We start from the raw sequence: 16,350 nt of genomic DNA on the forward strand, positions 1-16,350 counted from the left end.
TCTACAGTGAGGACTATTCATGTCTTGTAGAGCATTTATAAAGGAGATTTAAAGGCTCATTTGTCTTCTAAACAGAAAAAAAGACACAAACACAACACAGTGATACAGAACATAGAAATATTAACAGCCTTTAAATCTCCTTTATAAATGCTTTACGAGGAATAAATAGTCCTCTCTTTAGATGAGCTCACAAAAATAGTGAACTGACCACTACTAAATGCTTTATAACTACCTGCATTAACCATGAATTACAGTAGAAATTCATGTTAATAAAGCATTTATTAACACACTAAGTAACTATTACTATATGACTGAATAATAAGATGTATGAATGTACATTTAAATAGTTTATTAATCATTTACTTATACTTTCTAAGTAATATTATGAACCACTGACAACTCTTAAATAACTGGTTTGTAAATAATGCAGTACATAATTTAGAAATGTTAAATTGATCATTAATAACATATGAAAATATAATTATTAAACACATTATAGATATGCTTTTAAATCAAGAATAAAGCATTTTTAACTGTATTTATAAACTGCTTATAATTGTCTATTAATGCTTTAAAAATGACTAATTAACGGTTTACTCATGCTTAACTAATGATTAATAGTGTGCAGTTATTATAAAGTGTTACCGTTTTTTTTACAATTAAGACAAAGTAAAGTTAACTAAAAAGTGTTATCTAGAATCACTGTAGGAATAAGTAACAGTGAAGTAGTAAATAATACATTTATTTCTCTCAACATGGGGACAGGAGAGCTGTCAGTCAATAAATGTGAAAAAGTAATATAGCGTTACTTATTTGAAAAAATAACGTAGATATTTTGTTGTAAATTGAAAAAAAAATACATTACTTTACTAATTACTTGAAAAAGTAATCTGATTACTTAACTCAAGTTACTTGTAATGAGTTACTGGCTCCAAACTGTGAGGTCGTGAGGTTTGACTGACCGTTTGAAGAGGCAATGGACAGATTTGGTCAAAAGATTTTTGTTTATACTTCTAAATGGTTAAATATTTGCAAAACTATAGACAAACGTAAAGGGTGAAAGGATTTTAAATTGTATTCATTTATAAAGTAATTGTCTTACATAGTTTTAGCATTAGAGTGAAATAGTAAAATTAATAATTAAAACATATTATTTTCCCCATATGATTTACTCCCCCTGGCTTTTAACACTTGTTTCACTAGTTATTTGAGTAACTTAAAACACTTACATTAATAAACGTATTCATCGGCCCCAACAGAAGAATATCGTCCTGTCTTCACCGGCGCAGGGTCGGCTAGAGAAGGATCCACTCGTTCTGTCCTTCACGGCCCGGGGAAGTGGATGCAGACCCTGAAATGGGACACAGCTTTATAATATATAGAATAATCTTAGCTCTTAATTCCAGCGCACACTAAACACTTCTCCCTGTTTTATCTCTTTATACATTAACACAAATGTGCTGCTGTTCTTATGATTCTGATGTGTTGACTGAGTCCTGACCTGCAGATGGCGCTCATGCAACATGAATGAACTATTGTGGAGTTAAATTCAGTGAATATGAAGCCAGCGTCACTGGTTGCTGTGTTTAGATGAAGCGTTCTTCTCAATCGTCAGGCTTCATATCTCAGCTTCATCGTCGCCAAGATCCGGCGGCGGACGCCTCAATGTAAAGATCCTGTCTTCGTTTCGCGTCTTTCATTCGGTCGCTTTTGAAGGATGCATCGAGTCTATCCCCCGTGTCCTCCAGTCACCCATAATCCTTTGCACACATTCCAATGCACACACACACAAATATCAATGCAGTAAAAATGTAGAAAAAAAAGTAAGATAATATAAAGTCTTAAAAAAAAAAAAACTTCTTTTTTTTTTTGTTGTTGGTTGCAATGAGTGAATCTGAGTGTGTGTGTGTGTGTGTGTGTGTGTGTGTGTTCTCTTATTTCACATTCACTGTTGTTGTTTTTGACTAAAACTAATGAAAAACTGAATGAGAGTTTATGGTCTCAACATTGAAGGCATAAAATCATATGAAAAACATTAATAATTACTAGACATTATTGTTCATAAAGGATTAACATTAGAGTTTGTAGCTCTGTATTTTAGGTTTGAAATGCTTGCACAAATATCATAACCTGACACACAAGTTATGAGGTTCCTGCTGATAACCTTTATGACCTGATGTCCATCGCAAGGGACATTAAAGCTAAACATATTCACACTCCGTGTAACTCAGTGTCCCAGTTTCACAAACAGAGTTTAGATTAAACCAGGACTGGGACATTTAAGTAGCTTTTATAAACATGCCTTAAAAAAAATATCTGCGGTTTCGGAGTAAGATATCTGTGGTTCTGGAGTAAGATATCTGCGGTTCTGGAGTAAGATATCTGCGGTTCCGGAGTAAGATATCTGTGGTTCTGGAGTAAGATATCTGTGGTTCCGGAGTAAGATATCTGCGGTTCTGGAGTAAGATATCTGTGGTTCCGGAGTAAGATATCTGCGGTTCTGGAGTAAGATATCTGCGGTTCCGGAGTAAGATATCTGTGGTTCCGGAGTAAGATATCTGTGGTTCTGGAGTAAGATATCTGCGGTTCTGGAGTAAGATATCTGCGGTTCTGGAGTAAGATATCTGTGGTTCCGGAGTAAGATATCTGTGGTTCTGGAGTAAGATATCTGCGGTTCCGGAGTAAGATATCTGTGGTTCCGGAGTAAGATATCTGCGGTTCTGGAGTAAGATATCTGCGGTTCCGGAGTAAGATATCTGTGGTTCCGGAGTAAGATATCTGTGGTTCCGGAGTAAGATATCTGCGGTTCCGGAGTAAGATATCTGCGGTTCTGGAGTAAGATATCTGCGGTTCCGGAGTAAGATATCTGTGGTTCCGGAGTAAGATATCTGCGGTTCCGGAGTAAGATATCTGCGGTTCCGGAGTAAGATATCTGCGGTTCTGGAGTAAGATATCTGCGGTTCTGGAGTAAGATATCTGCGGAGATATCTGCGGTTCTGGAGTAAGATATCTGCGGTTCTGGAGTAAGATATCTGCGGTTCTGGAGTAAGATATCTGCGGTTCCGGAGTAAGATATCTCCACTCAAGGAATAGAGAATACCCATAATGCACTGTGAGGGTCGTACCGCATGAATTCCCGTGTCTCACCAGAGGAGGGCGCTCACATCCAAACCTCTACAGCGTAATATTATACAGGTATTAATTACTTTTGAATTGATTATTAAATTGTTTGATTAAGGTTTATACATGACAAATCTTTTCATCACTATTGAAGCTATACTTTAAATGTTTTGCATGTGTTAGTAATTGTCACAAAATCACCATATTAAGTCCTACTAAAGTTCACCCAAAAAAAAAAAATGTTGTCAGCACATACTCACCTCATATCGGTCCGAACCTGTAGAACTTTCTTTATCCTGTGGAGCACAGAAGTATAAAGGTTTAGTTTGTTGTTCATTTAGCATCTACAGCTTTAGCATCCAGACTCTAGTTATACACCTAATTAAACATCTAATTAAACATCTAATCAAGCTCCTCAGACTCAGGAAACGTCCAGGCTGGTGTGATGGAGTTAGACTGCAGGAGATTGAACAGTAATGACCTGACATGACGGACGACTCTCTGTCCAGCAGACGGCGCTCGTTTGACATGTGAATCAACAGCCGGACGCAAACATATATATTTTATTTTAATATGCAGGTTTCCAGCTATCGAAATCCTGGCCAAATCATGGCTGCAGGAATATTTAATATAGCTTTCAAATGAACACTGAAGATGAAATATGAATGGCATGATAGTGTTCATCCCTAAATATTGACAAATTAAATGCAATTGAAGAGATGGTAACACTTTATATTACGACCCGCAAACAACTGCGTAAGTAAACATAAATTACGGCGTACGTTTCTGTAATTATAGTGTACTTCCGTGTAGGTATAAGGGAACAATGTGTTACGTTTTGGGTAATAAATGGGTACAACCAGATATACAAGCAAATTATTTATAATGTAATTATTTTAAAACAGGTACCTATTCTGTTAATATATTGCAGGCAAAAATTGTACATCTGTTGTATATAAAAGTTATCATCACATTTCTGGCAAAATATGTTCTTGTGCAATGTAGTTACAGGGTAAATTAAACTTATATATATATATATATATATATATATATGGCTATATTTAAATTTATTGGCTTTTCTTACTAAGCCAAAAAAAAAATGGTTTCTGCTATGATTTTAATTTAGAACGTACCATGTAGTACTTACTTACCTTATCACATTGTATTGCAATGACACTTATATGTCACGAGAAATATACTGTGTAATTAAAACGTTATTTTATTTTCTTAATAAGAGTAGGCTACTTTTCTCTGAAATTGCTGTGCAAATAGTGTTGTTTCGTATTGTAAGTAGTATTTGTTACCCGTGGTAAGTTATAAGTTATATATATAAGTTTAATTTACAATCCACAGATGTCAAAATTACCCTGTAACTACATTGCACAAGAACATATTTTACCAGAAATGTGATAAAAACTTTTGTATATAAAAGTTATCATCACATTTCTGGTAAAATATGTTCTACAACAGACCTACAATTTTTGCCTGGAATATATTAACAGAATAGGTACCTGTTAGTTTTAAAATAATTACATTATAAATAATTTGCTTCTATATCTGCTTGTTACCCCTTTATTACCAAAACTTAACATATTGTTCCCTTATTATACCTACACGGAAGTAGACTATAAACGTACGCCGTAATTTCGGTTTACTTACGCAGTTGTTTGCGGGTCGTAATATAAAGTTTTACCGAAGAGATTTATAAATACATTTTTTAGAAAATGATTTGTGCTCAAGCCTAATAAATGTGAGTTTTAGTAAGTTTCCTTGCTTTGTGGTTTAACAAACAAACTACAGCTGGTCCAAAACGCAGCAGCTCGACTTCTTACCAGAACCAGGAAGGAAGTATGACCATATTAGCCGGTTCTGGCAACACTGCATTGGCTATTAAACATCGTAATATTTTTTAATATTACTGATTACTTACAGAGCACTAAATGGTTTAGCTCCGCAGGACTTGAGCGATTTGTTTGCAACAAATTATGTTTTTCAGTTAACTCTGTTACAAAAACCACAAACTGACACAAAAAACAGTCAAACTGTCCTAACTAAATGAAACACAGATCATAATAAGGGTGACCAACAATTTTCAATAAAACACCAACATCTAAACATCTGCTGGAGTAAAAAACTGTCCGAGATCCATGTCGTGTTTGTTTACCATTAACAATTAAAAACAGAGATGTGATTTGCGTTCAAACACAACCCGAATGTGGATTACACAAGATGCTTAGGAAATTAGTTTTGTTGTAGTTAATTATGGCACAAAAATGATAACGGATTATTTTACTTTATTTAATGGAAGAGAGAATATCTGTTGCTGATAATTCATGGTGTTTTTATTTAGTATTTCTCCTTGTGGTTTAATTCTGTATTGTCTTCATATGTTAGGATTGATAAACACATTTAGCTGAACAAGAAATCTGCACCCCGACAAGTAAAGTATTGGTGTTACGGAATTATGTAACTCCGTATACTGTTTTGATTGTATATTGTTTGTATTCTTTGTTGTGTTTTTTTGTCTCTTTTGTTTTTCTTTTATTTGTTTATAATCCTGATCAGCTGTGAGGTGGCTCCACCCTTTGGTTAACGCGGGCTTAAAAGAATGCTTCCGGTTTCTGAAGGCGAGCTGTCCCGACTCCGGGCCGGGCGCACTTCTCCTGTCTCCTCTCCAGCCGTCAGATCAGTTTTCCTGAGTTAGCTTATGTTATGTGTCTGTTATTTTCAGTGATGGTGTTTTTGTAGGGTTGACCTGCCCTTTTCTTTGAAATTCCGTTCGTTCTGTTTTGTTTGTGTATTTAGCGAAATTCGTTGGATTTTGATTTTGGATACTTTGAGGGAAGTTAGTTTTGATATTTTGTTTATTATCTGTTTTGTTTGTTATTTTGGGCCTTGGGTCTTCCTGAAGATTTTACACCCACTGGTTTGTTACTTTGGAGATATTTACATTTTACGTGTGTTTATTTTTTTATTTATTTTTTCGGTAAGAAAAACGATAAACGTTTTATTAAAAAAACAAAAATATGAAGAAAAAAATAAACACACGTAAAATGTAAATATCTCCAAAGTATTTGTGACGACTGGGAGTGGGAGTCATGTCTATTATTCTTTTTACAATTTAACCTAGACAGATCGTAATAAATGGGGGCTCGTCCGCTGCTTTTGATTCATTTTTTTTGTTTGTTCTTTAGGCCATATTTTGTTCGCTCATTTTATGTTTTCTTTTTTTTTTCGTCTCCGGGGAAAATTTGTTAGGATATCTTGCTGGTGAGTACACTAAATGCATTTATTGTTGTTTCTGATTGGCAGTTTTTACTTGTGTAAAGGGGTTGGAAAAAGTTATATAATGGAGTTTAGCATTGAATCCTTTAGACTTTCATACTTTCGAAGCATTGGAGAAATGTCGTAAAGCTGACTTGTTTTTGGTGGCTGATTTTTTTAATATACCTATTCAAAGAGCTGGGACAAAGGAGGTTATTCGAGAAGCGTTGCGTGAAAAATTATTGAGGATTGGAATTTTATAAGGAGTTGAATCCAGTCCAGAGTTACGAAATACCGAAACTTCGGACTCACTGGTTTCTTTTGGTCTGACGACTGGGAGTGGGAGTCATGTCTATTATTCTTTTTACGATTTAACCTAGACAGATCGCAATAAATGGTTTGAAGTAGACACTTTGCATTTAGTGGATACATTCAAATGGACTTAAGTAAATGAGACCGTTATTGAGACTCAATTTATCATTTTGATTCTTTTGTTGCAAGAATCCAGAATCCACTAATAAATAAAGTGTGACACGTAAAGCATGTACACTAAAAACACACCGATGTTTAAGAAGCTGTGGATGTTTGTGGCCTTTTCGGTAACACTTTACAATAAGGGTGCACTAATCAGCATTAATTCATGCTTAACTAATGCACAGATAATACTGGATTAATGTATTACTAATGATTATCTAAACTATTCATTAATGATTGCCTCATTAGCAACTAATGAAGAGTCTGTCTGGTTAATATATTAGTTCATATATGAATTGCTATTAATTAAATATGTAAGTGTGTATTATAATACCTTATTTTATTAACTAATCGTGTTCATTAATTTGTTAATTACCACAATGAGCCAAAGCCTTATATTTCAACTTCCAGATAATACAGGAAAACTAATATGCATTAATACATTATTAATTACAGCATTAGTAGTGTGTCAATTACTACAATGTTTTTGGAAACGAGTGTTTAATAAACAGCTTTTATAAACTCTAGTGATGGTCATTAATGATTAATTAATCATTAGCTAACGATCATTATGTTGTGACTTTACTTGTTGAGGACATCATTATTAACTCATCATCTAGTAATTGTAGTAATTGACACACTACTAATGCTGTAATTAATAATGTATTAATGCATATTAGGCTCATTGTGGTAATTAACAAATTAATGAACACTATTAGTTAATAAAATAAGTGATTATGGAATTAATCCACACTTACATATTTAATGAATAATAATTAATATATGAACTAATATATTAACCAGACAGACTATTCATTAGTTGCTAATGAGGCAATCATTAATGAATAGCAGATAATCATTAGTAATACATTAATTCAGTATTATCTGTGCATTAGTTATTAGTGCACCCTTATTGTAAAGTGATACCGACTTTTCTTTTTTTGCCTTCATTCAGATTTGCTGAAATATCCAACACCAGCATAATCTTGCACATGCTCAAAACTGTCTTCTGTGTGCATGCTGCATGTCTTCTTGTGGCCGATAGAAGAAATGCACGAACCGTATAAATGGATTAGAAAGAACACAAATATGAGCACTACTGTGCCGGCTTTCCACTGAGCCTCTGGCATTGGTAACCTGAGTGAGTTATTGATGCGTACAAACTCCATGAACACAGATGTAAGATGCAAACAGTGTCTTTCTTTATTGTGCTTCAGTTAATAAACATTTTAGCCAATTAGCTTCCTGTGGTGTTTAAATCTTTCTAGTTCAGAACATAGAAATATGAAGTCCATACCTTGCAGATATAGCACACACTGTCCATATTGTTCCTTAACATCACTCTTTACAGTTAACCATAATAAAACACACATTATCCAGATCCTGTACCTTCCGGCACGCTCTTGCAGTCAAAAACTTTCCTATTACCAATACACACATGTGGTCTCGTTGTTACCCAGGTGCCCTTAATATACAATATCAGAACGCCAGCCAATGGACAAATATATAATTGCATTAAAATGGCTCCTACAACTACATTTTAAAGATGCATAACAGCCAGTCTTAAAGTCCCCCTGTTGTCAATCATTTTATCCCTTAAAACTCATCTGTGATCACCAAAATTACATTTCCTTAAAATATCTTGAATGTAACTCGAAACCCTCGCCTCATTTAGTATGCGCGGTCCTATGAATATGCAAATGAGCCCCGCCTCCACTCACTCACTCACTCAGCTCCACTGGCTGACGATCACACGTTGATCTGATTGGTTATAAGGTAGTTTGAATAAAAATAAAGTTTGTATTATATAGTTATATAATTAACATTATGTAAAATATAGTTTTTATAAAGTTTAAATGCTAAATTAATGTGACCACTCAAAAGAAGTGATTTGTTCACGCAAACAACAAATAAAAGCTTTACAAACGTGTAATGCCTGATGAAGATTCATCAAAACTGATTCTACTGTGTGTACGTTAACATGTAAGGAACTGAAGCAAAGTCTGAACTGATGATTGTGGAAAATATTTATGTTAATATTGTTATTGTCATATAGTTTTGCATAATTGTGCAACTCAGTAAAAACATGTTTTGTTTCATGCAGGTGTTAACATGTCCTGCTTTCCCATTCACATTTATTTAGTAGTTTGTTTGTTTGTTTGTTTGTTTGAGGTCAGAACAAGACTCAACTAACAATGCAAACGCATTCAAAGTGTGTCTAACCCATCAGTGTAAGATGTAAGGATGATTTATTTTTATTCAAAACATACAAATCCTAGTTTTGCAGCGTTACAGAAGTGCACATATGACAGTGAGCAGCGTTAAAACACCTGCCAAGAACGTTCTGTTAATGCAAGCTAAACAACTAAAGAAAATTAAGTTATAAAAATATCCAGTTTTAAAATGTTTTAAAAGCGATTTTTGTTGGTTACGCGGGCATTCGATTTCATTATAATGCAAACAGGAACCTTACTTTCAAATGTTCTGTGGAAATAAATAAATAAAATGGATTTAAAAAATGATACTAAACGTTTAAATTATGTTTTTGTGCTAACGTTGTGAGAACATTATAAAAGACCAGATAAGTTTGAACACACTTTCTGTTAGCGTTACTGGAAGAAGGTTTGTTCATAACTTCCCCAGCCAGAACTTTCCCTGTTAGCTGGATATAGAAGTACACAAGATTATGAGTCGGTCAGTTCCGGATTCTTCTGCAGGACGTCTTAGAAACTTCATTCTTCTGGTACCACATTCTCTGAAAGACTTTCTCTCCAGAAACCAGTTTCCACGACAGCTTGGCTTCTTCTGGCAGTCCTTTCTCTTTCAGAATCTGCTCTATCTGAACAACACAGACCTTTATTATCACGCAAGTCATCAATACAGTCATGTTCAATGTTCAGTATATTGAACTAACCTTCATTAAAATCTCTTTCTTCACTTCAGGATCATTCAAATTCAAATTTTGACTAGATTTCACCTCCAATCTCACGGTCTGTCTCTTCATCTCTGTGGCTAATAAAGACGTTACAATAAGTGACAATGACAAGCAGATGTCCAATAAAAATTTAATTTCCTTAAAACACTTTACAGTAAGGTCTCATTTGTTCAGATTTTAACTGTATTACTTCACCGGAACTAACTGAGCATTACTTGTAGAGCATTTATCATGTTCATTTCTAACATTTACTAATAAGGCACAAATCTGCTAACATAAGTTAATGCAGTGTTTCCTTGTTATTTTCCTCATGATCATTGTGCCATGGAGAATTATCAAATACCGAAAAAAGAATACAATAAATAAAAATAAATGCTACAAATATATCGTTCCTGTCAGGCGGAAACCTTGTCTCTCATTTTTGTTTTATTTTATTTTGAAAAATCAATCCGATGAGCAGTTAAGTTATATTGCAAACGACTCACCATAGCAGATAAATGCCTTTTTTTCCAGACACTCCCAGTCGTTCCAGTGTCCATCAGGACTTGTGTACACACAGAACTGGTTGCCACCAGAGTTGTTCGGCTGTCCGCTAGCCCAAAATCTGAATCCGGATTTGCTCTGATCGGACCAGATCCAGGGAGAACTCCCTGACTCCCGATAGAGTCCGATCCACATTTCTTCTTGAAACTCGGAGAAGGTTTTCCTCAGCTCAGCGAGATCCGCCTGGTCGTCCACAGTGGCGAGATCAGTGTGTTTCTGTCTGCAGAACGCCTGTGCGTCCGACCAGCTCATTCTCTCACGAATAATGTAAAACACACGGGAGTTCACACCGGAGCTCAGAGCTGTGGAGAGACATGGACCCGTCACACCGCATTCATCTCTCAAGTGAAGGTAAACCGTTGAGAAAGAAAACGCACGAGTGTATTAGATCTGTGCGGTCGGCCTTAAAGTGACAGTAGCCTAATAAACCTGCTGTCATTATTAATGCTAATCAAGGGAGAAAATGCTCTCTCACTTTTGTAACTTTAACAAGAATAAAATTTACAAACAGTGTTTTTATAAATTTGATTACGTTATACAATTTATGTAGTAGCCTACTTGTTCTATTGTAGTTTGTTTTCCTATATACTTTGTTCTTTCTTTATCACTGTTTACTTCTCTTCAGTAAGCTTTTTTTACACTTAGGCTAGTTTTTGTGATATTGAAAATGGTGATAAGAATTATGAAATTTCAATGGTTTAAAAAGTGTTGATATCATAAAAACCTTATTTAAAGCAAAAAATAACTATATTGATCGTGAAATAAAATGACTAGTATCTTGTTATAAGATTTTGTCATATCGCCCACACACACATCAAGGCCAAGGGTAAATATTTGAAGTCAAACAAAAACAAATTGGGAATCCCTGCATAACCCATTATTTCATTTCTTGAAAATCATATTCATACTCATGTAAGATGCAGATTCAATATCATAAACTCACCTGACCACAGCACAAAGATCAACTCAATCCTCATCATGACAGATGACCACACGGATGACCACACGGATGACCACACAGATGACCACACAGATGACCACACAGATGACCACACAGATGACCACACAGATGACCACACAGATGACCACACGGATGACCACACAGATGACCACACAGATGACCACACAGATGACCACACGGATGACCACACGGATGACCACACGGATGACCACACAAATGACCACACAGATAACCACACAGATAACCACGCGGATGACCACACAGATGACCACACAGATGACCACACAGATGACCACACGGATGACCACACAGATGACCACACAGATGACCACGCAGATGACCACGCAGATGACCACACAGATGACCACACAGATGACCACGCAGATGACCACACAGATGACCACACAGATGACCACGCAGATGACCACACAGATGACCACGCAGATGACCACGCAGATGACCACACAGATGACCACACAGATGACCACACAGATGACCACGCAGATGACCACACAGATGACCACGCAGATGACCACACAGATGACCACACAGATGACCACGCAGATGACCACGCAGATGACCACACAGATGACCACACAGATGACCACACAGATGACCACACAGATGACCACGCAGATGACCACACAGATGACCACGCAGATGACCACACAGATGACCACACAGATGACCACGCAGATGACCACGCAGATGACCACACAGATGACCACACAGATGACCACGCAGATGACCACACAGATGACCACGCAGATGACCACACAGATGACCACACAGATGACCACACAGATGACCACGCAGATGACCACACAGATGACCACACAGATGACCACACAGATGACCACGCAGATGACCACACAGATGACCACGCAGATGACCACACAGATGACCACACAGATGACCACGCAGATGACCACACAGATGACCACACAGATGACCACACAGATGACCACGCAGATGACCACACAGATGACCACACAGATGACCACGCAGATGACCACACAGATGACCACACAGATGACCACGCAGATGACCACACAGATGACCACACGGATGACCACACAGATGCACTGACCGGCTCTAGAAAGGTTGTGTGGGATCCGTCCACTCTGTGAAGCCTGTGCTGCTCTGTTTGGACACTTTTTACGTGAAGCGTCTGTAGACATGCATATTTTAACATTCAAAGAGTGTCAGCAGAGATTTCCATGACACCCGAGCTTCTCCTATGTCTGGCTAATGTTAACAGATGCACTTTTTCCAGACAACTAATAACCCTTCAGCCACCAAATGCAAAATATGGTCAAAACAGCCCAGCTAACGACATGTGTGCTTAATTGACCGACTAGTTGTGCGAACATTAGGGAAACATTTCCTTTTGTCATTTTCCAAACAATATAGGAATGTTACTTTTAAATGTTCTCTGAAGCAAGCAAGTGAACATCCAAAAAAAAAATTCCCACGAACGATGTATAAATGACGTTTGACATTTGAGAGAACCATGCCAGAACTTTAGCCAAACTTCTGAGAATGCACCTTTTTAGAAGGTTATTTCACCAAAAATGTTTCTTTATCCCATACTCACCTTCAAGCCACCCTAGGTCTATATGACTACTTCTTTCAGCTGAACACAATCAGTTATATTTAAAAAACGTCATGCGTCGGGTCAGAGGTCATCAACTCTACCCTGAGATTACGCTACTCCTACATCCTACGACATGTGTCGGGTCAGAGGTCATCTACTCTCACCTGAGATTACGCTACTCCTACATCCTACGACATGTGTCGGGTCAGAGGTCATCTACTCTCACCTGAGATTACGCTACTCCTACATCCTACGACATGTGTCGGGTCAGAGGTCATCTACTCTCACCTGAGCTTACGCTACTCCTACGTCATGTGTCGGGTCAGAGGTCATCAACTCTCACCTGAGATTACGCTACTCCTACATCCTACGACATGTGTCGGGTCAGAGGTCATCTACTCTCACCTGAGCTTATGCTACTCCTACATCCTACGTCATGTGTCGGGTCAGAGGTCATCTACTCTCACCTGAGCTTATGCTACTCCTACATCCTACGACGTGTCGGGTCAGAGGTCATCTACTCTCACCTGAGATTACGCTACTCCTACATCCTACGTCATGTGTCGGGTCAGAGGTCATCTACTCTCACCTGAGATTACGCTACTCCTACATCCTACGACATGTGTCGGGTCAGAGGTCATCTACTCTCACCTGAGCTTACGCTACTCCAACATCCTACGTCATGTGTCGGGTCAGAGGTCATCTACTCTCACCTGAGCTTACGCTACTCCTACATCCTACGTCATGTGTCGGGTCAGAGGTCATCTACTCTCACCTGAGCTTACGCTACTCCTACATCCTACGTCATGTGTTGGGTCAGAGGTCATCTACTCTCATGTGAGATTACGCTACTCCTACATCTTACGTCATGTGTCGGGTCAGAGGTCATCTACTCTCACCTGAGATTACGCTACTCCTACATCCTACGTCATGTGTCGGGTCAGAGGTCATCTACTCTCACCTGAGACTACGCTACTCCTACATCCTACGTCATGTGTCGGGTCAGAGGTCATCTACTCTCACCTGAGATTACGCTACTCCAACATCCTACGTCATGCGTCGGGTCAGAGGTCATCTACTCTCACCTGAGATTACGCTACTCCTACATCCTACGACATGTGTCGGGTCAGAGGTCATCTACTCTCACCTGAGATTACGCTACTCCTACATCCTACGTCATGCGTCGGGTCAGAGGTCATCTACTCTCACCTGAGCTTACGCTACTCCTACATCCTACGTCATGCGTCGGGTCAGAGGTCATCTACTCTCACCTGAGCTTACGCTACTCCTACATCCTACGTCATGCGTCGGGTCAGAGGTCATCTACTCTCAACTGAGCTTAGGCTACTCCTACATCCTACGTCGGGTCAGAGGTCATCTACTCTCACCTGAGATTACGCTACTCCAACATCCTACGTTATGTGTCGGGTCAGAGGTCATCTACGCTCACCTGAGATTACGCTACTCCTACATCCTACGTCATGCGTCGGGTCAGAGGTCATCTACTCTCACCTGAGATTACGCTACTCCTACATCATGTGTCGGGTCAGAGGTCATCTACTCTCACCTGAGATTACGCTACTCCAACATCCTACGTCATGCGTCGGGTCAGAGGTCATCTACTCTCACCTGAGCTTACGCTACTCCTACATCCTACGTCATGCGTCGGGTCAGAGGTCATTAATCTCACCTGAGATTACGCTACTCCTACATCCTATGTCATGTGTCGGGTCAGAGGTCATCTACTCTCACCTGAGCTTATGCTACTCCTACATCCTACGTCATGTGTCGGGTCAGAGGTCATCTACTCTCACCTGAGCTTATGCTACTCCTACATCCTACGACGTGTCGGGTCAGAGGTCATCTACTCTCACCTGAGATTACGCTACTCCTACATCCTACGTCATGTGTCGGGTCAGAGGTCATCTACTCTCACCTGAGATTACGCTACTCCTACATCCTACGACATGTGTCGGGTCAGAGGTCATCTACTCTCACCTGAGCTTACGCTACTCCAACATCCTACGTCATGTGTCGGGTCAGAGGTCATCTACTCTCACCTGAGCTTACGCTACTCCTACATCCTACGTCATGTGTCGGGTCAGAGGTCATCTACTCTCACCTGAGCTTACGCTACTCCTACATCCTACGTCATGTGTTGGGTCAGAGGTCATCTACTCTCATGTGAGATTACGCTACTCCTACATCTTACGTCATGTGTCGGGTCAGAGGTCATCTACTCTCACCTGAGATTACGCTACTCCTACATCCTACGTCATGTGTCGGGTCAGAGGTCATCTACTCTCACCTGAGACTACGCTACTCCTACATCCTACGTCATGCGTCGGGTCAGAGGTCATCTACTCTCACCTGAGATTACGCTACTCCTACATCCTACGTCATGTGTCGGGTCAGAGGTCATCTACTCTCACCTGATCTTACGCTACTCCTACATCCTACGACATGTGTCGGGTCAGAGGTCATCTACTCTCACCTGAGCTTACGCTACTCCAACATCCTACGACATGTGTCGGGTCAGAGGTCATCTACTCTCACCTGAGATTACGCTACTCCTACATCCTACGTCATGTGTCGGGTCAGAGGTCATCTACTCTCACCTGATCTTACGCTACTCCTACATCCTACGACATGTGTCGGGTCAGAGGTCATCTACTCTCACCTGAGTTTACGCTACTCCAACATCCTACGACATGTGTCGGGTCAGAGGTCATCTACTCTCACCTGAGATTATGCTACTCCTACATCCTACGTCATGTGTTGGGTCAGAGGTCATCTACTCTCACCTGAGCTTACGCTACTCCTACATCCTACGACATGTGTCGGGTCAGAGGTCATCTACTCTCACCTGAGATTACGCTACTCCTACATCCAACGTCATGCGTCGGGTCAGAGGTCATGAACTCTACCCTGAGATTACGCCACTCCTACGTCATGCGTCGGGTCAGAGGTAATCTAATCTCACCTGAGATTACGCTACTCCAACATCCAACGTCATGCGTCGGGTCAGAGGTCATGAACTCTACCCTGAGATTACGCCACTCCTACGTCATGTGTCGGGTCAGAGGTCATCAACTCTACCCTGAGATTTTGCTACTCCTACGTCATGCGTCGGGTCAGAGGTCATCTACTCTCACCTGAGCTTACGCTACTCCTACATCCTACGTCATGCGTCGGGTCAGAGGTCATCTACTCTCACCTGAGATTACGCTACTCCTACATCCTACGTCATGCGTCGGGTCAGAGGTCATCTACTCTCACCTGAGCTTACGCTACTCCTACATCCTACGTCATGCGTCGGGTCAGAGGTCATCTACTCTCACCTGAGATTACACTACTCTTACATCCAACGTCATGCGTCGGGTCAGAGGTCATCAACTCTACCCTGAGATTCGCTACTCCTACATCCTACGTCATGTGTCGGGTCAGAGGTCATCT

At 39.4% G+C, this 16,350-nt stretch overlaps 1 protein-coding gene across 1 annotated transcript; it reads right to left on the reverse strand.

Moving 5' to 3' along the window:
* Positions 1 to 9,432: 9,432 nt before the first annotated feature.
* Positions 9,433 to 10,588, reverse strand: LOC306988117 (C-type lectin BpLec-like; the record flags this gene model as incomplete). Its single annotated transcript, XM_079592883.1, has 3 exons — positions 9,433 to 9,697; positions 9,773 to 9,864; positions 10,279 to 10,588. The coding sequence occupies 3 exons, from the start codon at positions 10,586 to 10,588 to the stop codon at positions 9,554 to 9,556; spliced, it is 546 nt and encodes a 181-aa protein (XP_079449009.1). The 3' UTR covers positions 9,433 to 9,553.
* Between the last annotated feature and the right edge of the window lie 5,762 nt (positions 10,589 to 16,350).

Source organism: Phoxinus phoxinus, assembly GCF_949152265.1.
Source record: "Phoxinus phoxinus genome assembly, chromosome: 2".
In the NCBI taxonomy this organism is placed as follows: Eukaryota; Metazoa; Chordata; class Actinopteri; order Cypriniformes; family Leuciscidae; genus Phoxinus; species Phoxinus phoxinus.